The 22,995-nt window shown below is 46.0% G+C and overlaps 1 protein-coding gene across 1 annotated transcript in view; it reads left to right on the forward strand.

The window, feature by feature from the left end:
* Positions 1 to 18,056, forward strand: part of mettl15 (methyltransferase 15, mitochondrial 12S rRNA N4-cytidine) — a 33,404-nt gene extending 15,348 nt beyond the window's left edge. The window contains 5 exon segments of the mRNA XM_084683135.1: positions 3,048 to 3,184; positions 9,743 to 9,934; positions 11,350 to 11,528; positions 15,409 to 15,684; positions 15,687 to 18,056. Of these exon segments, the coding sequence (XP_084539261.1) occupies positions 3,048 to 3,184; positions 9,743 to 9,934; positions 11,350 to 11,528; positions 15,409 to 15,684; positions 15,687 to 15,841 (939 nt within the window). The 3' untranslated portion in view covers positions 15,842 to 18,056.
* The last annotated feature ends 4,939 nt before the right edge of the window (positions 18,057 to 22,995 follow it).

The raw sequence follows: 22,995 nt of genomic DNA on the forward strand, positions 1-22,995 counted from the left end.
CTGTAAACAAAGAACAGTAAAGGTAGTACCTGTATGACGTAACAGCCATAACGTGCAGCAGATTCTCAACCATCTAAAACTGCAGGGGGCCGATGATTCACAGGGATGAACGATGGACAGGAATTTACTCAATGAAAGAAATGCAGATAACCTTCCAGGCTCCTCCTCACGACACATACTACTAAGCAAAGTATCCAAGACAACTTACATGGTGTTGCTTTCTGCGAGCACCATAATGACTCACTTCAGTGTCAGTCATCATTGCAAATGCCGAGCCCATTATAACCACATGCATCAGGGTGCTGTCTTGTCCTTCTGCTAGTGTTGATGGCAGGTTGCTTAAAGAAGAAGACTCACAGGGAAGCATGGACGCTGTCCATGGTACCCATCCAGCCATGCCAAGCCTTTTCTCTAGGCTTGTCTCCTCTGGCAAACAGACGCAGTTCAATAATCATACAACTTATCAGATGAGCAAACAGAAATTACTGGCACTAAGCTGAGATCTGGTCAACTTTTTGCATGTTGTGATCTCTGCATACTTCTATAATTAAAACAAGTCTAGGGTTAATCGACAGGGAATGCCTTGTTTTCTGGGCAGTAGCTAGCGTTGTGTGCCTGTAATTATGCACCATTCTCAGTGGTCAGGAAAGGGTGACAGAATTTGATGTAGGTGTTATATATGACCTGGTATGAATAAACACAAAGCAATGTTCTCTGACCATGTAGAAAAGTACCAGGTGCTTTATGGTACACCCTGACACACACACACAAACACACACACATACACATATATATACAAATATCCTTCTAAGCAGCACACCGGTGTGCCTTCAGAAGGGTACCGTGTCGCTACACCTTTTCGTAAAAAGCCTGTCTACTTTGCAGCGTTTACATTTTATTTTTTCTTCTATTTTTGTTGTGCTTCTCTCTTCCCTAGTTTGTATTGAATGGCACAACAGGCAAGTTCATTATGCAAGTGAGTCATCCTGCTGGCCCACACCCCTCCTCATCTGCTGCTGTGCCCTAGGAGGGAGAGGCAAACGGCATTGATCACCTCTCCTCTCACACATGCACGCACACACCCCACCTCCAACGTCACCATCGATCGGCATGGTTCATGTGTTTTGTCGGGAACGGTAGGCATCTCCTATTGTGTCATTTTCCATCTGTTTGCCACCAAAAATACATATTTTTTCCCCCCAGTGCAGTGCAAGTCTGTATCTGGAGCCATAGAAACGTGACTGCAGTGTTTTTTTTTTTTCTTCTTCTTAATCCAATCTACAGTTCCTTTACGATTTCAGTCAAACGCAACTGGAACGCATAACTATACATTTAGTGTAAGGTTTAATTGTTACCAGTTAGCCATGACGCTTTTTTCAGGGACGGACGAGCAACTCCCTCATCTTTGCCATACCACAACCACAATGAACCCACACAATATCCTCAACAGATTCAAGCTCAATACATGAAGATTGAATCTGTGAGTTACTAAACTTTTTGTGGAGATGATTCCACAGCGGGTGAAGGCCTCCTACGTATTGAGCTGTTTGTGTGAGAAGTTCAGGCTCCTGAAACTGTAGTTTGCCGGTCACAAATCAAAAGCAAGTGACGCACACAGAGAGAGGGGGAGAGTGAGGGAGAGAGAGAGAGAGAGCGAGAGAGAGCGAGAGAGTATCTCCCACAAGGGATGGATGGCGCACAGAAAATGAAAGCTCTCAGGATCTAAGGAGAGCTCTAATAAAAGCCACACCCAGTGACAGTCTTAACCCCCTGTCCTACGCTGCCTTCAGTCCTTCTGTTCATCATTAATTGTCCTCTTCCTCCCTCCAGCATCTGGCTCTAGACTGGTGGGACTATTAACTGTCTGTGAATGCACTGTGATTATCACACAGTTATTCAGCTATAAAACCCTACTCCGGAAAGTGTTCTTTCCATTTTAAAAGGCCGATGTCACGTACAGCATTATCCAGCAGGGCTAGGGCTAGCCCCAGTTATGTACAGTAGCATGCAGCAGGGCTAGGGCTAGCCCTTGTTATGTACAGTAGCAGGGCTGGGGCTAGCCCTCATGCTTAGCCGGTTTGTCAGTTCATCTAAACGTTGTATCCATGATTGATAAGGTCATCCTGAAGGGCTGTTTCTGCTATTTGAGAGAGATGTTTGGAATGACTCGGTGCATCCTTTCACAGAGGAGATGGTGCTGAAAAATGAGGAGAGAAAGAGAGAGCGAGAGAGAGAAAATATGATTTTCCCTGAGAATAATCAATGTCTAATTTTTACAGCTGCACAGCAACAGTTACCAGAGAAATCAGATAGTGGCTGGTAACAGTACTATTGTTTTAAGATTTTTGCCTCGCTATGTCTTGAAGTTCTGGGCTATTAAATTACACTTGAATCAATACATGAGGGGTTGATTTGAAAAGTAAAATGGGAAATTCAACTTTTTAAAATGGATCTTTAATTGTTTTTATTTTTTTTAAATAAATCATTCAAGCGAACAGCCCTTTTCAAGGTGTCCCATCATGTCCCCTTACAGATGAAAAGAAAGACAGAGAGAAAATAGAGAGACATAGACCGACAGGAGGTGGGTAGGGGGAGGGGCTAGTCAGAGCCCGGCCTGAAGACTCCACAGGGAGATTGGCAGTCAAACTAATTGTAAATGTTTACACAGTGAGTGTGCTATTGGGATAAGTCTTTATTGTTCAGTGGCATTTTATTTGTCAGTACATATAGTGTGAAGTGTGGGGGCGGGTGGACAGTGCCTGGGGAATAGGGGATGGAGTGCATGCAGCTAGGACTGCAGGCTTAGCGGGGAGAGATCTTAACAGGAGGGGCTAGCAGAATGACTCACACATTGACACCCAAAATCGGTAAGTCTTCACCAGCTCTCTAGCTAGTGAAGTGTCTGTTTGGGACACACCAAATCTAAACATCCAAAAAACAGTGATCACCCTCAGCCTCCCTTGGGCACTTCAGCTCACAAATGTCACACACGTTTTCACCTGTCCACCCACTTCCTTTGCCATTCATCGTTTGATCCCTCCCCACAGGTGTTCCTAGACATGACCTTTGGGGGTGGGGGTCACACCAAGGCCATTGCCAAAGCGACCCCAGATGTGACAGTGCTGGCCCTAGACAGGGACCCCACTGCCTTCTCACTGGCCCACCAACTGGCTGAGGAGCACAAGTAAGTTCCTTTTTGCGTGTCATGCCAAAAAGCCACACACACACATAGACAGAAGCACACATTATGGTACTGGACTGTGCATATGCCCCCGTCTTCCTCGTACTCCCCACATGCCCCTGATGTGTAAATGCCCTTGCACCCACAGCCCCCTCCACCTTCTCTGTGTTTTGCTGACAGATATTCATCACTGCCTCAGCATTCTGGTTTTTACAATTCCCTTCCCCTTCCCCACCCCCCCACGCCTAGTTGGGGGGCCCTGCGCGTCATTTGTCAGAGCGGGGGCCCACGTCTGCGCTGCTGTGTGCGAGATGCAGCCACCCACAGAGGTTCCGCCAGATAGGAGTGGGTGGAAAACAGAGAGGAGAAGCCCAGAGAAGTTAAAGAGGAGAGAGAGGGTGGAGGGTGGGAGAGAGAGAGAGAGAGAGAGAGAGAGAGAGAGAGAGAGAGAGAGAGAGAGCGGAGGGAGACACCAGGATGTTTAATAAGACAGAGAGGGAGTATGTGCGTGAGCGAGAGAGGATAAAAACTAGATGTTCCTAAGACCATGCCGTGGGTAGGAATCCTTTTACGTAGCAACATACAGGGAAACCTCTCCCTGCGGAATACTGCTACAGAAAGACGCGTGTGTGTGTGTGTGTGTGAGATAGAGAGAGAGAGAGAGAGAGAGAGAGAGAGAGAGGGGGGGGATGAGGAAGGAGAGAGAGAAAGAGCAGGGCATTCTGTCAGCAGCAATATACCCCTGCTATAAACCCTTCAACACCCACTCATGGTATGAGTTGAGAGAAGCTAGAGAAATCTAGCAATTAGCCAATATTATTGGAAGCCTGTATGAAAGATCCAGCCTGCCCACGCACAGGCTCCTCACAACAGGGCTGTTGAAGCTGCTTTCCTCTGGCTTCTCCCATCCTGCAGAGGCCCTGCAGAAAGCTCCGGCTCGATGCTAACCACTAAAAAGGGATGTGCAATTTTGACTTGTATAATTTCTTAAATAGCAGCCGAGAAGAGGAATGAAACGTGTGATTTTTCACTGTTATTTGTTGGGATTGTGTGGTCTGGATGCGGGAGTCTCGGCCGTGACGCAGTTCTGGCGAAACAACAATGCTTTATTAACGGGCCCTGTGTTCTGGAGTAATGCAGCCGTTTTGGTTTAGCTCTGTTGGCTGTGGTCTTGTGTGTCTGGTGACCAAGCCAGGGCAGAGACCAGGCGGTCAGGGCTTCAAACCCAGACCTAACAAATATTTTGACTCACGCCGTCATCAAGCCAAAGAAATGGTCTTGGAAACGGTAGCAGAAAACATGAATCAAGATGCTTTGATATGTGCCTGATATTATATCATAAGATGATTATATCATCTAAGACCATTTGATGAAAAGTTTTATCTTCTCAAGATCCCAATTTGTTATTTTTTTGTGGGTTTTTAATGAAGCAAAGTGAACGTCGGTAGAATGTGACTTGGACTATTAGTGTACAAACACTTTGTCTGTATCAAGGTTCCCAGCTGAGTCTTGACCAGACTTTGTGAAGGCCATCTCCACCCCCTCCAACACACTGACGGCAGTAAAATCACGTCAGGAATGACTTCAGCTCCGTCTGTTGAGACTGAGAGTCAACTGTGGAGTCCGACAGAACAGAGAACATTTCACAGTTGTCAATATATCATGGATGTGGCACCAAAAAATCTCACAGTTTTGAGTCCATCTTTTTTCCCCCCTGTAAAATTGTCGTTGTCATTACTTGCGTATTAAGTGCACACATTATCTGTGTGCTGTGCGTTATACAGAATTTAAAAGTCGCCACCTGTAACAAATCTCTAAAATTTGGATTGTAGCGTTTTATACATTGGATGTTGGGCAAACAGAAGCTTAACTCGGTTACCAGTGACTCGTGTTAACCTCAGTCATTTGTCGGGTCCTTTATTTTGAAAGCAAATGTATGTATCTTGTTTACAATATCCACAATTCATCTCTCAGTGATTAATTCAAAGATCTGCAACACAGGTGTTCTCTTTTGGAGGGGAAAGAAGGGAAAGACATGTCACAGCTCTCTGTTGTGGAATTAGTAACTCGTCTTCTTTTTCACATCCAAAATCTCTTATCAGGTCATTAGCTTTTTAATGCGTTTCTCAAGTTTCAACTTGAAAGAGGACAAATCGAGGTTGCCCAAGTTCACATCCAGACGAAATTCAAGTTATTGAAAGGTTCTGGCCTTTGGTACTTGTGTACTTCTAAGTGTATGTTCTCCTTTTTTCCCAACTGCACATGTCCTGTAGATATTTTCATCGCTGCTCCCCTGCTGAAAGCAATCAATCAGCATCTTGTCTTCAGCCTCAGTGACGCAGGCGGAGGAACCTGGCAGGTCAGCACTGGGGAATATTTCAGGCTTGATTTGTGAAGAGGCAGCACGTCACGATGGACACAGACACACGCACACATACACACACATTCACTCTCACACACACAGAGAACTCTTGATGTCTTCTGTGCCCACACTTTTAGCTTGGAGGAAAATAAGAGTCCAAGGAGATATTTGTGTCTTCAAGTACATCTTAAAATAGTGAATTTGTTCAGTGTTCTTTTAAAAACCTGAACCTTGAACGACAAGAAAGATATCTTTGCGTTCAAAGATTCAGTATTTGTGGGTGCATTTGTTTTACACAAGTAAATATACCTGGAGAGTCTTTCTGGAGATACCCACAGTCTGCAATTAGAGGGAGGGGAGCACTTAACTAAAAACTTTAAATTAAAATGTTTTACTTTCTCATTTATGTAATTATAGTTGATTCAAACCGTTAACTAAGCTAGCCACAGCTCTCTCTCTCTCTCTCTCTCTCTCTCTCTCTCTCTCTCTCTCTCTCTCTCTCTCTCTCTCTCTCTCTCTCTCTCTCTCTCTCTCTCTCTGACAGTTCTCCTCTCATCATAACTCCAGTCTGTGCTGCACTTTCCTTAGTGTTGCCATAGGCTACCATCTGCCTTCACATCAAGTGTTGCTAAAACTAGCCTATTCATTTACAGGTCAGTTAATAGTCTGCGAAAAAATGGTTTGACTCCATGTCTACATCACTTATATGTAATAACGAACTGTTATTTTTATTTGCACAGAACATGCAACATTATGTGAAGTGTTATTACAAGTTAGGTTTGATTTTTGGAATGCTAGTTGTCACCAGCAAACTTTTCTGTACGTCTAAGATTTTAGTCAGAACTCAGAAGGTCAACCTAATTCTTCCAGGCACATTAGCTTAACAATATTCTCCTATTCCATTGTAACTGCACCCGCAACCAGTTCCCATAACAAACATTTACAGTATGGGAAGGTTTTATAGAAAAGCATTCCTCTTTTATTCTGTGATTGTATAAGTTTAGAATTATGTAGTGGGTTGCAACAACTATAAATAGCTCAATTCTCTTAAGCAATTATAAGCCCACACTCGGACTTCATAACACAGTGCTGAAACTTGTCTTCCTGAATAATACAGCATCTTACATAAGGCGCTGATATATCCAGGCTTGTGTCTAAGCCACATAAAGACCTTAATAATTAAAAAATATTATGTAAGTGTTTTGCATATGTTTAAATTCTGCATTGGTATCAGAGGTCAACCTTTGACTGCTCAGGGGCAGAGGGACGCGGCGTTGCTGAAACAGCTCTGGATGTAGCTTCAGCGTGTCCATGTACTGCAGAGAAAAGTACTTGGAACTGAAGTGTAATGTGTGGTGTAAATGTTGTGGTTGTGTCTGTAATGCTAGTCAACCCTCCAGTCAGGGGTAATGTTGTGGTTGTGTCTGTAATGCTAGTCAACCCTCCAGTCAGGGGTAATGTTGTGGTTGTGTCTGTAATGCTAGTCAACCCTCCAGTCAGGGGTAATGTTGTGGTTGTGTCTGTAATGCTAGTCAACCCTCCAGTCAGGGGTAATGTTGGGGTTGTGTCTGTAATGCTAGTCAACCCTCCAGTCAGGGGTAATGTTGTGGTTGTGTCTGTAATGCTAGTCAACCCTCCAGTCAGGGGTAATGTTGTGGTTGTGTCTGTAATGCTAGTCAACCCTCCAGTCAAGGGCTCTTCTTACAGTGTTCCCATGTACTGTTAGTCTGACCATAGCAGCACATGGGAATTAACCAGGAGCATGTTCTTATTTACACAATCTGTAAAATGATAAAAGGCCTAAACAAGTCCACTTAAGACAAATGTAGGGACTTGGACACCATGTCACACTTATGATGTAGTATTTGATAGTAGAAGACGAACCATCCTTCATCTCCCACACAATGTGAACACACCCCGGCACAGGGGTCAGTGGAACACACACCAGTGGGTCCCCTTTTATCAAGTGTTGATTCTGTCGTTCCTCCCAGGGCAGCCTGGAGCGGTGAGCAGCCACATCTGCAGTGCCCAGGGGCTCAGTGCTCACTGGTGTCCCGGCCGGGGACATGGGTGTCGTTTCATGGGAAATGGGCAGGAGAGCAGTCTGGTTTTATTGTTGGGGTTCTTTGTAGAGGGATCCCATGAGAGAACATGCAAATACAGAGTAGCCCGGTAGATAGGTCACCTGAGCACCGACAGGCACTAAGTGGGAATCAAACCCAGGCCCTTCTTGCTGCAAGGAGGCAGTGCAAGACACCGGGCTATCAGTATCATGTTTACATTTGGACATGCAGGGTAGGACTTATTTGTTCCAGAGTTGTATTTCTATAATAGCATTTGCATTTGGGGGGGTGTAATATTTAGTCATCAATACACAAGCAGATTTTTTTTAGATTTTAGTTTTTTTTGTTGTTATCTCTAGATCTACTTGTTAATCCACCTCCTCTCTCATCCTGCCATATTGCTCAAGTCAAGACCATGTATGATTCATAGTGGTAGGCCTCTGTAAGACATGGCACCATATGTGCCAAGTTTCTCTTCAAATAAACTTATTTTCTCTTAGTCACACTCACTCCGTGCTTCGCCTTTTAGAATTTGTAAGAAATACGAATACATTTGTGTGTGTGTGTATTTTCCTTACTCATAGTTACATTTCCACACAGAGTTAGCAAGTGAAATGATATTGGGATATGTGTTTTTATTTATTATTATTTATTCTCTATTTATTAAGTTTGACCTTACGGACATAAACAGCAGGCAGACTCAACACATGTTTATCTCTGTGTCGAAGCCCAGCTCTTAAGTCCCTCTATGAGGGGGCGAAGGGGGACCCAGAGAGGTAGGGGAGGTTTGTCTGTGTGTGTGGGGTAGGGTGGGGGGGGGCAGGGTAAGTCGGTGGTGGGTGTGTAGAATGTCTTGCTATAGATTTTTCAGCAAATTAATGACAGACAGAGAAAAGTCTTAAGAACTTGTAGAGCTTGGTGCAGGGAAGTCCTGGCAGCGTGGGCGAGACGCTCCCTCGCTCCCCGCTCTCTCTGCTGTCAGTGGGCGGAGAAACACAGAGACCCTCAAGGCCTTCTGGGAAAGACCCCTGGCTGAGACGCCGGTGGAAGACCTTTTAGAAGTGGACAGAGCGGCTCCTGAAATACTTTATCGTTCTTTCTACGGGGGGCGAGGGGGGGGGGGGGTGGTGCTGGTGGCTTAGTTTGCTATTTCATTTTAGTATGACGTCTCGGAGGAGGATGCAAGCGAGGGGGTGGATTAGACGAGAAAATCGGAGCGGATGGGTGGAAAAAGTAGCAGAGCACAAGAGAGGGAGTGGGAGAACGGAGAAGGGTGGAGGTGTCAAGGACGGAGGACACACTATGTGACTCTGTGATGAGTTGGGTCTGCACCCACGCCCTAGTCAGCACCCAGCAGCAAGCCTGGCCCCTGCAGCCCTAATGACCCCACGCCCCCGACGTATGGAGACTCCCTCCCTGCCTCCGTCACTCCATCCAGTCCTTCCGCCCTCCAACCCTCTGTCCCTCCCTCCTTCTCTTCAACCCTCCTCTCCTCTCTCAGCTCACAGTCTGAAAAGGTCACATGAAAAATGCATGAGCGTGACTGGAGTATCCCACGTGCGCGTGTGTGTGTGTGCGTGTGTGTGAGGAAGTAGATGTATGTGTGTCAGGACGTGTTAGGCAGTAGCTTAGTTTTTTTTGGAAGGGGTGTGTGTGTTGCTGTGTCTTGTACAGGTGTTAGGACCAGAGGAATGAGTGCTTTAACCTGGACATTCCTCAGAATTCCAAGGAGACGGGCATTAAAAGCATGGACTGGTTTTACAGCCAGACCGTCATAGCCAATCAATTCTATGTTAATATTTAATAAGTCATGAAGTAGAACATTCCAGACGTCAGCTTGTCCCATGTACAGAACTGCAATCCAGTGAAATACAGTGTACATTACTGCAGTGTTGTTATCTGAACATCGAGCTTAACCTCTTGGTGCAGTATTTGTGTACAGTCATCTGCATGCAGTTCTTTCCTGGTCTTTTGTGACATTTGATAATTTGATCAAAACCCTTTTTTGCTTTCTTTCTTTTTTTCATTCTCCTTTCCTCCTCACCCCTAATTCTTTTTCTCTCTGCCTACCCCATCCCCATCCCTCTTTTTTTCCATCCATCCCTCCCCCTCCCGTCCCCACCGCCCAACCCCCAGGGGTCGAGTGCGGCCCCTGCTGGGTCGTTTCAGTGAGCTGGAGGTCCAGCTGGATGAGTGGGGCCTGAGGCCGGCCAGTGTGGACGCAGTGCTGCTGGATGCAGGCTGCTCCTCCATGCAGATGGACCGCCCAGAGCGCGGCTTCTCCCTCAGCCAGGACGGACCTCTGGACATGAGGATGGATGCCAACAGGTAGGAAAAGGAGGGAGTGATTCAGTGATTCAATACTAATTCAGTCTTCTTTTTTTTTTTTACTTTAATACACACTGCAGTTCTTCAGATACAAGATGGCATTGTTATTTCAAGAACTGTCAAGATTTGAATATTGATGCACCTTAAGTCCACACCAATAGAACCCTCATAGTTGGATGGAAGGTTAGAAAAGTTCAATAACAGACTGCTTGTTTAAAAAAAAGAAAAGAAAACGACAATTGAAAGAACACCCTTGCGTTCCTGTCAATTTCAAATTATGACCAATAAAGAATTCCTCTGTACTTTCAGGGCCTGTGACTCAGAGTACTGTCATTGTATAGCTCTGATTAACAACACTCACCATTAAAGATACTAACATCATTCAACCTAGTTATTTGAGGGGCAATAAACAGTTTATACTTTGTATTATGTGTAATAAGAGAACAATTCTGGATTAAACTACTCTTTGCATCCTGTCTTTCCCCAGCCTCATGGAAAGTTATCTCCTTGCAGTTGCATGCTGGGAAATCTAATACTGTGTTGTGCCAATTTTATTTCCCCTGTTCTGTCATCCTCATGCCATTTGGCTGGGAGATTTATTCTCTCAGCTGTATATATGCACTTCTAACCTTCACAAGGCCTCTAATTCATTGTCTATCAATCTCCCTGGAGCTGGAGGACCATGACAGTGATTTGACATGAGCTATTCAAGCAAACAGGATTATGTAGCACTATCTCTGGGAAGCACTGATTGGTACTGTGTAATGAGGAGACAACTACCATACTGTAGCAACCTTCTACACACAACTACACAAGAATGTCCACTTAAACAGTCCAATAACCAGAGTGTTAATTCATTTGTTTAACAGACTGACTGAGTGACTGAATGAAATAATAAATACATAACCTGCACATCAGTCTCTCAATCACAGTTCACACTTGTAGACCTGTTGCTAATATTTGCTGGTGCATGCTAATGTGTGAAGACATATATACATTACCATACTGATGTTTCACACTGTAAATATATCACTAGCTATGCCATTTTAGCAATTAGTTGAGTTCACATGTATTGAATGTGTTTTGATTTCTAGATTGTTCATGTTTCCTGAAAACCAAGTCCTGAGATGATCTCTCCAACTATTTATGTATATCTCACTCTAACTTTGGGTATCTTACTCTCTTTTTTTTGCCTGTCACTCTTTCTCGCTCTGTCTTTTTCCATATATCGAACCTTATCTCAATGTATCTTTCCCTCCCCCTCTCCCCATCTCTCTCTCTCCATGGTCCTCAGCACCAGAACAGCAGCAGGCACGGTGGTTTTCAGCTCTGTCGGTCTAAAGCTTGTCAGGCTTTGCCTCTGTCAGCAAGGACGTGACGTCAAGCAGCTTAATTGGGCTCTTCTCTGTGCGTAGGTACCCCAACATGCCCTGCGCCACTGACGCGGTGAACGCCTTAGATCAACAGGCGCTTGCGTCTGTTCTCAGCGCGTACGGCGAAGAGAAGCACGCCAGGAAAATAGCCTTGGCCATCGTGAAGGCACGCAGTGTTTACCCCATCACCAGGACCCAACAGCTGGCCAGCGTGGTGGCAGGTAACTTGCCTCCGTAATTCCCTACAGTAATTTGGGGAGGCTGGTGGCAGAGTTGGGCAGACAAAGAGAGAGAGAGAGGGGGGAGGAGTGAGAGAGAGAGAGAGAGAGAGAGAGAGAGAGAGAGAGAGAGAGAGAGAGAGAGAGAGAAGGAGGGGGAGGTATTAAATGCTGGCTGGGTCTCCCTCTTGTATAAATCACGACCAGCGACACTAATCATGAGCATCATCCTCCTCTCTTGCGTCGGTGTTTTGGACGCCTCTCCCACACCCTTCCTGAGGAGATTACAATGCTTAAAGAGTAGAGAAGGAGAGACAGACAGACAGAGGGAGAGGGGGGGGGGGGGTATAGGGCGCGGCTCACAGTCTGACAAGAGACTGACTCTTGTTTTTTTCCCCTCCCTCTCAAAGACCCTGTCCTCTCTCTTCCTCCGCCCCCTTCTCTCCGTCATCTCCTCGTTCTCCCCCTCCTCTTACTCCACCCTCCACCTCCGTCTCTCCCCTTCCTCCTTTCCCTCTCCTCCCTCTCCTCCTCCTGTCCCCCTCCTCCTCTCTCCTCTTTGTTTCTTTTGATTGGTTTCCCACCCAACCTCACTGTATGCCCCTGTCTGCATCCAAACACTCACACGTGTGTTCCCGCGTCCATGCATGCACACGTTGACACACGCACACTCACACATCGTTCTCATGTTCTCTATTGACATTTCCCTGTCATTTTATTATATGTAGTTATATATTTGTATATTTTTTTCATCTCAGAGAGGGGTGGGGGGGTCCTCTAGATGGTGGTGCTGTGTGCGTCATGGCGGGAGAACAGGTGTTAGGGAGGGACCGTTGTTTGATCTCTTTGAAGAGCAGAGCGAGTCACCAGCAATGTTTATTCCAATCAATCCAAGAGGTCCTGACTCCTGTAGGTCCCGTGGGTGGACGGGGGAGGGGGTGGGGGGAACACGGCGCTGACGGCCACTCCATTGCCTAGAGAGGTATGTGTGTGTGTGGGGGGGGGGGGGGGGTGTATGGTCTGCAGTGTTCAGACATCCTGCTTTTGGAGATATTGGAGATATCTCTCACTTCATTCCCCTGCTGCTCTCTCCATCTCATCTCCCTCCATCCCTCCTTCTATTCCTCCTTCCCTCTCTCCTCCCTACATCCCTTCACCTTTCCTCCCTCCATCCCTCCACCATTCTATATTCTGCAGAAGCATATCGCCCAGACGGCAGATCTCTTGAGCCCAAGAGAGGCTGTGACAGAGACACGGACATCCAGACTTCTGGCCGCGATTATGTTCTGGGCTTAACTTGGCCAGGCCTGTGTTTGCACTCTCTTGCGCGTGCGCGCGCTCTCACCATGGACACTCCCCTCCCCCATCCTTTGTGTCTCTGCGGCCACGGCCTCCGAGCTCTCCTCCCATTAGGCTGAAGATTTGGCTTTGACATCAGCCTAACATTGACATCAGCCTAACATTGACATCAGCCTAACATTGACATCAGCCTAACATTGACATCAGCCTAACACTGACATCAGCCTAACACTGACATCAGCCTAACATTGACATCAGCCTAACATTGACATCAGCCTAACACTGACATCAGCCTAACATTGACATCAGCCTAACATTGACATCAGCCTAACATTGACATCAGCCTAACACTGACATCAGCCTAACACTGACATCAGCCTAACACTGACATCAGCCTAACACTGACATCAGCCTGACTTTAGCATCAGCTAACCGTGTTCAAGAGTATGAAAGCAGCATCCCCGCCTATCCCACCCAGCCTTTCTGGGCTGGGCCACGAGGTGACGGCAGGGAACACGGGGCGTTAGGCGCATGTTCTCCAGTTAATGGGAGAGGGTTCCCAGGGGCTTCTCCTCTCCCACCGAGGCTGCGGGGCCATTACCACATCCGAGTGGACTAGGGCCTGTGTGATCGCCTGATTGACACAGCTAGTGGGAATAACATGATTGATTATAGCGAGAGTGTGTCTGTGCACAGTGCCCATGCACACACACACACACACACACACTTAACCTACAGCCTTCCATAACACAGGGACACAGTGAGTCCACGTAGCATGCCTTGTGACAGTCACCATTGAAATCTTGATCAACTAATGAACTGTGGCCGAAGTCACACCTGATTTGAGTGTCTTGGGATGCTTTTTATTTAGAGAAGGTTCTCCTTTAGGTATTTAGAAACTTGCTATAGGAGTATGTGAAACACCATGGATCCATAGTCTTTGTATGTATAGATGATGGCACATGCTTTCTGAGGCAGGCTATAAGCTCAAATGTGGCAACCTCCAGTGTTTAATATTTAGTTAAGCAGAAAAACTAATAAGCTGACACGAGCCTCTGGTCCGTGGAAGGATGTGCAGCGCTCGTGTGGATGCACGCCCTAACAGCCATGATGTAATACTGCCTCTAGTGCTGCCTCCTAAAGCAGGATTTATCAAACAATCATGACGCGGGCGTATTAACCACCGCCCGTCCTGCATATAAACATGCAGCTTGTAAATATCGCCTCCTAAATGGGGCTTTTGGGGTACCTCGAAGTGAATCATATCAAGTGGTTGAACGCAACGTGCCATCTTCTCGTAGGTTGTGTATTGCGCCACGGTGCTCATGTAGAGGAGTACCAGCCCTAATGTTCCTGTTGCTAAGCCAACAAGCCTAGGACTGGGAGAGGGATTAGCCTGAGGGCCAGTGGGCGGTCTACACAGTAGTCCAGGATCTAGACAAGGACCAGGAACTAGAACAGGGACTACCTGAACCTCAGGTCTTGATAGTCTTACCAGTGTCCTGCCTTCCTGCTTCCACAACACTGTTGTTGTTCGTTGCCGTTGGTGATGGGTTTTTGTTGTCGTAGCAGTTGAAGCTGTCCTTAACAACCTGATGAAAGTGAATCTGTTTTTAGTTCAGCCTTAGGATCATTCAGGTTGTTGACATAGTTAGGTACAATAGGTTGGTATTGAGCTGTGGTTTCCCTATAGGCTGCTAGGGGTCTCCTTACATACAGAACCTTTTTCCTCACAAGACACTGTCTGTCTCCATCTCTCTTTCCTTTTCTTCCTCTCAGACTTTTCCCTGCTTCAACCTCTTCCTCCCTCTCCCATTATTTTCATGAAATCTTTTTGAGATCACCTGGAGAGAGAGAGTTAGAGATGGAGAGAGAGATAGAGATGAGAGAGAGAGAAAGAGGTACGGAGAGAGAGAGGTACGGAGATAGAGAGAGAAACAGGGGAGCGATAGAGAAGAAAAGGGATGAAAAGAGAGCAGGAGTTGGTGTGGTCAAGGATGGGCTTTGTATTGATTGCTGGGTGAGTCACACTTAGTGCTGCCGAGTGCAGGAGGGGAGAAATGCCACACTGCTCTCTCACTCTCTCCATTCCTCCCTCCTCTTTGTCTCCTGACATCTCTTTTACCTTATCCCTTTTTACATCTTCTCTCTCGGGGACAACATTTGGGGCACTTTTTCTTGTGTTCGAGATGTGAAAATGTAATACAGATATAAAGAAATGTGATTATAGATTTTCTGCAAACAGCAGATTCCATTGGATTCAGATGGATATGTGTGGGGTCAGGTGTATATGTACAATAAACGGTCTACAATTAACAGAGTCTCATGGGGGTCCGATTGATTGCGCTGTCATTGATAACAGTAGTTCTGGAAACCAGTAATGACTGTCCTCTCCAGACCTGGTCATTTGAGTTGCAGTTCTGTGGAAAATACAATCACTTAATCATATAGTTCACCTTGAGCGTATAATTAGTGTTGTTTCTGGGATGGGACAACATATACGTATTTGTTAACGTTTGGGAAGATGTCGAGGAATGGAGCCTGCTTCAGTAAATCCTCTTCCGTTGTTTCTGTTCCACCTCAGGCTCCTTCTCATCTGCCGCCCTCTACGCTCGCAGTGATCGTCTCCAGCGCCCGTCTCACATAGCGACCAAAACGTTCCAAGCCCTGCGGATGTTCGTCAACGACGAGCTGAACGAGCTCCACGCCGGCCTCCGCTCCGCCCAGACCCTGCTGAAGCCCGGGGGCCGTCTCTGCGTCCTGACCTTCCACTCTCTGGAGGATCGCCTGGTCAAGCGCTTCCTGCTGGGGGAGGACCTGGCGGCCCCCCCCAGACGCAGCCTCCGCCACAGACTCCAGCAGGGAGGAGGGGGGAGGGGGAGGAGCCGGAGGCGGGCAGGAGGGGTGGGGCTCCGTGGGTGCCCCTGCAGAGGGGGGTGTTGATGCCTCAGGCTGAGGATGTGATGGAGAACCCCAGGGGACGCTCAGCCAAGCTCAGGGCAGCACGCAGGCTGTGACCTCACAACGTTGTCCACCTACTAGTCAAGACCGATGCTTGTGTTGGAGGGAACTTTAGTTGATGTCTTTTTGTGTAGCAATGCCATGAGGAAAACAGTCACAGCTCATTTTTATACTAATGTTACCGTCTGTTTTTAGAATCAATACATTTCTTGGAAACTGGGAGAATCGTGAAATCATTCAGTTTCAATTGTCCATTTACAACGCACTGTGAAATTATAACTTTTTATGTTAGAAGTGGTACAGATTAAGATATGGGCAGCAGACAAACTACTCACAACATCTACGGCCTTCTGACTCATTGATGAAGCAGTGGTGTTCTTTGTCATCAGGCAGCATAAGAACACTCCAATCCCAGTTGTCCCCTCCTCTCTCAGAGTTCCACAGTAGTAGTAACAAGTGATGGACCATGCAAACAACTGCAGTTGAACTGCACTGTACTGTGCAACATGAATCAGTTCTAAGTAGAAAATACCATGTGAGTCAAGCCTAATGGAAAAGGAGGTTTGTTGGTGAATGGTGGAGAATGCCTTCTCCAACTGCTACCAGATGAGATGTTCTCTGATCTTCAATATTTGACTTTGTCTGTTTGTAATTGCGCCATCAAGAAGCATCAACACGTTTTGTTTTTTTCTCTCCTTCTGCCTCTTTCTGTACACTCTAAATATACCCGTCTTGTTACCTTGGAAACAAAACGGCACAAGTAACATTTAACAGTGCCTAAATGGCCGTGCTGGTTTAACCTGGTATGAAACACTGCTGTACTGGAGCTCAGAGCCCTTCCCTCAGGGGGACCATCCACGTCATCATCACACTGAGGACAGAGTTGACTTCAATCGTCTATTTTGGACATCCATGAAGAAGAATCTATCCCGGATGTGCAATAACGGTTTGCACCAAAACTTACCTTGGTGTAGCATTTTTAGCCATATGATTGAGCAGCATTAAGAACAAGGTTATAGAACAATGCTGACTGTAGAAGAGCACGGTTTTATTTGTTATTCGCTTATTTGAGTGCTCCACTCAAATCCACATTTGGGCAATGATTCAGGCCCTATGTGTGTCAGTCATAAGGGCGCCTATCTCCTACCCCTACTAACTCCTGACATGGTACTTTCAGACTGTGGTCGTGTCCAAGGGAATGTACACGTGAGTAAATCGTGTAGGGGAAGCAGAAGGAGGGAATGTCGATACTTGGAAATGAGACTCACCTCCAACTGCATGTTCTCAATTACCATGGAAACAGTAGCTTAAGTAAACAGTCGTTGTGACAAGTCATTCTATTTCATGTATTGAGTCAGATGGCTGAGCGGTTAGGGAATTGGGCTAGTAATCAGAAGGTTGCTGGTTCGATTCCTGCCAAATGACGTTGTGTCTTGGGCAAGGCACTTCACCCTACTTCCCTAGGGGGAATGTCCCTGTACTTACTGTAAGTCGCTCTGGATAAGAGCGTCTGCTAAATTACTAAATGTAAAATGTATCAGTTTGTGGCTTGAATCACTACCAAGGAGTGACTATTGAATGAGAACTAAGTTATTGATTAAATTGATTGGTTCACAGAAACCTTATTCTCAGAATGAACATTAGGTAAAAAGAGCAACACACAAGGTCACCATATTTCTATACCTCTGTACCGACACAGTCCGGTAAGTTGCCATAGGAACAAACTCACAAACAGATTTATTGAATTCTTTGTTTCCAGGGAAAAGTTACAGCTTCACTAACTGACAATGAAGATTATGCTTGGAATTGCGGGGTTTCTGAGAAAATAAATCTAATTATTCTTGAAAATTCATGGTGAGGTCTGCAGGGGTGCATAACAGTTGTACTTGCCTGAATGGGATAATGATTTCTGCGAATCTACTTAATTCAGTGGAACTCGACTGTATGAAAACAGTGTTTCGAACCATAATAAACGACCTAACTTACGTCTATCAGCCCACACAGGTTGATCATCTTTAGTGTTTATTGACCTGAACGCGCTAAAAAAGAGTTGGATCCAACACTACCATACGTTCCCTGTCGTCATCACGCCCTGTGGAGGTAGTCTTTAGACACTGACAGTTTGACACCCAGACTATATTACAGGTTGGGCCGTTGTGGAACTGTGACCCACAACACATGCTTCTTTCTTGACATCACATGAAATCCCACTCTACCCTGGTATGTACTTGAGCTCAGGCTATACCAATAAAGACCCTTTCCTCCGCTGTGGTGGTGTATTCCCTCCGTCTCTCAGAGAACGCACAACATGAGAAAACAACTGCTGAGTTGAAGCAAAAACCTATTGAATTATCTTATATCAGATATCCTTCAGGGAGTGGGAGGCATGTTTGAAAGACGGCATCGTTTAACTCCACCCTCCGTTTTCCTGCTCAGTTTCTCTGTTTGGGTAATGAAGACTGCTACACACTTACATTAGTACTACTTAGTCATTATCAGACACCTTTTGTCCATTAGGCAACTACTGTGTGGGCGGATATGTTTTTTGGGGGGTGGGAAGTGGGATGTTTGTGGAGGTGGGGGGGTGTACACACTAATGCCCCCCACAGGCAAGTCACCTTGAAATGGAAAACTCTTCTTTAGTGAAGATCTTTACTGAAAACAGAGCTGAACAGACCAAGCTCTGAAAGGTGTGGAGAAGCCCAGCCAACTGTGAACAATAAAGATGCCAGATAAATGACATTCGTATGTTGTGATTAATTAATTTTTCCCACCATATTGTATCGTCTTCAATGGCACTTCATGATCAATGATCTATTGCTCATACAGTACTATAGCTACTACATAGCCCATCCCAGCAAACCTTGAACCAAGGGATATTCCTTATAATATTCCAGTGTCCTGTTTGAATTCATTACAAAGACAACATACCTTCCTCTTCTGCTTAAGATAGATCTCTTATTCTATGTGATTGGCAGTCTAGTCATGTCAGATCAGATTGTCTGTAGTTCTGTGGCATCAGACATTTGTACATCCTGGCCAATGGTACGCCACCTGAGAGGGGACAGGCGTGTGTGCCGTCCAATGGCTGTCCCTCTGAGAGATGGAGGAGAGGCGGAATCTTGTACAGCTCTGTTAGAGCAGCCCGCTCTAGTCTAGTCAGGTAGGGACAGCGCATCTTCCAACACCCTCCCCTCTCTTCTCCTTTTCCCCTGCCTCACATCCCTCCCACCCCACCACCATCTCTCACTCCCCGCCCTGTCTATGTTGTCTCTGCTATAAAAAGAATTCTCAATGAAACAGACTTTGAGGTCAAAGCCATTTGAATGATTTTTGTGAATGACGCAGGGCCTGCGGGCCTCTGGGGAGAGCGACCAAACCAGGAGGAGGAGACAGGGCTGAGCTGGAACTTTACTCACTGAACCCTCCAGTCCTGCACACGCACGCACGCTAACACACATACAGGCTCACACAGACACACACAAACACAGGCTTACACATACACACAGGTATACACAGCCATGCTTACACACACACAGGTATACACAGCCAAACACACATACAGAGACGGCCACTAGCACAGCTCACGACAGCCAGGGGCTCCCTCTGCCTTTTACTGACATTCAATTAAATACTTAAATGAGTAAAATATGCAATTAATATCATATTTATTATGCAACTCCTTTCTCTCTCCTTCCCCCCTCACTCACTCACTCACCCCACCCTCACCCCTTCTATCAACGCTCTGTTGTGAAAGCATAGCCTGTGCCCTGAACCACCCACAGTTGCTGTACTAGTCCATCCTTTCTCCAGCCTAATCACATGTCTCTTCTCCTTCCCTTTGGCAGGGAGCAGCTCCCACCCTGGTGTCAGAGAGAGGACTGACCTGCAGGACTTCCTCTTGGGAGTGTGTCTGGCTTCACAGGGGAACCATCACCACCTCCCTGGTTGACTTCTGTGACAGTGGTCTGCATTACATACCTCTCTGGGTCAAGGTTGGAAGGCAGGGTGACTGTGAAGTTGGGAGGCAGGATGACAGTGAGGCTGGGAGGCAGAGTGACAGAGAGGCTGGGAGGCAGAGTGACAGTGCGGCTGGGAGGCAGAGTGACAAAGAGGCTGGGAGGCAGGATGACAGTGAAGCTGGGAGGCAGAGTGACAGTGAGGCTGGGAGGCAGGATGACAGTGAGGCTGGGAGGCAGGATGACAGTGAAGCTGGGAGGCAGAGTGACAGTGAAGCTGGGAGGCAGAGTGACAGTGAGGCTGGGAGGCAGGATGACAGTGAGGCTGGGAGGCAGAGTGACAGTGAGGCTGGGAAGCAGAGTGACAGTGAGGCTGGGAAGCAGAGGGGCAGGCTGGCAGAGGGGCAGTTCTACATGTGTGCATGCATGTGTGATTGGATACATGTGCGTTAAAGCTGACTTGTTTCTGCCATGTTTCTTAGACTGCAGATGTATAACATCTGGCTAGGTTTCTGCCGCAGATGTTTCAACGCACAGTAGATAAACAACACCGTGTGGTAAACAAGCACTGAATTTGTCTCTCTGTGAGAGAGACAAGATGTTAGAATAATACGGATATAAAATAGTAAAATGCTGCTTTACTTATTTACGGTTATTGACTGGGCACTTTACTTTTAAATTACTTTTGTCTCAAGGATCGGAGGTATTATGTGTCTTCAGTGCATTCAGGAGGGAGGACGACAGTAGGAAACCAGGCACTGTCTGTAATCAACACCCAGTGAGGCAAGATACTGGAATAGCAGGAGCAGAATGGAATCATCTTCCTCACAGTATGGGTCTGTGACTCAATCTGGCCGCAGCGCCACTCTGCCTCCACCCCCCGGAGGATGGAGAATCACCTGTGTGCAGCGAGGCCGCACACACACCCAGCAGCAGTCCTCAGTCCCTCACAGCAACGCCACTCCACTTACCCATGGCGACTAGGCACGTGTGCACTTTAAACAGGCTCTCGGTGGTTGGTTAATGACAGGGTTTGTGTTGGGGGTGTAAATGACCCCGCCCCCCCTCCCCCCCTTCCCCTCCCATCAAGACCGGGGAACACAGACATCAGCCTCTGCGTCTCTCTGACGGTTTGTTATCTCATCAACGCTTCAACACCATTGGTCAGCCAGGTAGTTGCTGGAGCGAAGAGGAGACCGGCGAGGGTGAAAACAGGAGGCCTGTGGTTGGTCCTGTCTGTAGCCATGACTGCAGCTGTCTCTCATCGTTAGGTTGCGGTAATGGGGTTAGCGGGGAGTGTGATTCCCTTTTGAATCTGGGCCAAAATGACTGTTAACGAGCCGTGCCATCTGATTGGTGGGATGTGATGGGCAATTCAATTAAACCATTGGCTCCTGTGCATGCGGCTCAGATTCCTTGACTCCCTGTTGGTTTAAACATGAACAGGTTTTTCAGGATTCATTATGTGCAAAATGTTCTAACGAAGAACCAAACAGAGAAGTGTTCTTAGTCGTTCTTAGTTGCTGTGACATGCAGTGTGGCACAATTTCGAAATCAAATATTTTAAATACATTCATGTTTGTTAACACTGTCCTGTATATGACACCTGGTCTGGTTCTGAGCAGAACCGTGGGGGTTGATATACTTAGACCTCTCTCTGGGATGTTTATTGATCATTTGGCAGCCATGTTGGTCCTAGACTTTGGACAAAGACAACTTTGCTTTGGGTCAAAACATGGAGGACAAATAAACATGAAGAAGCAGGATGCTGGAGGACAGATGGCGCTCTGTGTCTTGGCCATGGCGTGCCTGAGTCATAGCTCGGCAAACAGCTGCCCCACAGGAAATGACACAGGCCTGCCTTCCTCACTCCATTGAGACTTCCAAACAGTCCTCAGCTTCGGATCTGACGCTGAGATGGAGGCTTCTGATTGGTCAGAACATCAACCCCAGAGTTGGCTGTGTTCATAAATTTGAGTTAATATGATTTGAAACCTGGCATAAACATTTTGTCCCGAACACATTTTTGAATTGGTTTTGTGAAGCAACAATGAGCGACAGTAAGTTATAAAGCTGGGTAACAGAAACTAGCCTATGATACATTTTATTTTTTTACGCAATGTTTTTGATAGCTTTATTCCACAACAGTTGAATGGCTCTCTCTGCCCAGCAGTATGACTAAGACCAACCTAATTGTTAACCACTAATACAATTGCCATTCAATCAGGCAACAGGTTTTTTGACCTCGTACTTGACACTCTACAAAAAATAGAAAATCATGAAACTAAAAGAGAAGGGAACGAAAGGAGTCTGGTAAATCTGGTTTTTACCTCACAAATTATGTGATTATTGCTGATTACTAAAGAGACAGTACATATTGCACTGATGGAGTATTTACCTATTTGCACATTTCAGGAGGCTCACTTGTGACTTTTGGTACACTTTATTTGAAGGGGTGTGAATAAGAGTGACATGACACTGTCATAATCATGACATGACACATGAAAGGATATTTATGAATGTTGTCATTAGGTCTATTTTGTGTCGGTTAATGTCAAGTTGTCATGACAAAGACATTGACAGGTGATGTTGTCTAAGCTAATGTCAAGTTGTCTTAACAAAGACATCACAAACAATGTCAACCTTGCATAGGAAATGACATAATTCACCGAATGACACCTATTGACAACATTCATAAACATCCTTTCATGTGTCATGACATGATTATGACAGTGCCATGACAGTGTCATGTCACTTTTATTCACACCCCTTCAAATAAAGTGTTACTGTATACGTTTTGTTATGAATGTGTGTGTGTGTGAGTGTGTGGACGGGAATGCAAAGAACCAATTTTCCCTTTTCAATATCTCACATCACATTAAGACCACACCTCAGAACAGCTCATCCGATCAGCATTGATTGTTTTGAAGTGGAGCATCAACTATTTCATCCACTTCACAGTCTATAGTCATGCTTCCTGGCCATCATCATTCTGTCCATTAAAGTAGACCAAGAAATGTACCACCAGTCAGACTCTCAGTTGGTATGTCACCATGATGGCTTTTATCAAAACTTTTGGAATGTTTTTCTGTATAATGTATTGTATATTTACACTCTCACACATTCACTCTCAGGGAAATGATCTGTGTGGGTCTTCTTGGGAATCAAGTATATCATACCAGTAAGTAGCTATCAAGTATAATGTCCCAATAAATAACTAATGTTTTTCAATTGAGTAGGTATCAAATTAC

Source organism: Hypomesus nipponensis, chromosome 19, assembly GCF_054491055.1.
Source record: "Hypomesus nipponensis isolate SF chromosome 19, ASM5449105v1, whole genome shotgun sequence".
Classification (NCBI taxonomy): Eukaryota; Metazoa; Chordata; class Actinopteri; order Osmeriformes; family Osmeridae; genus Hypomesus; species Hypomesus nipponensis.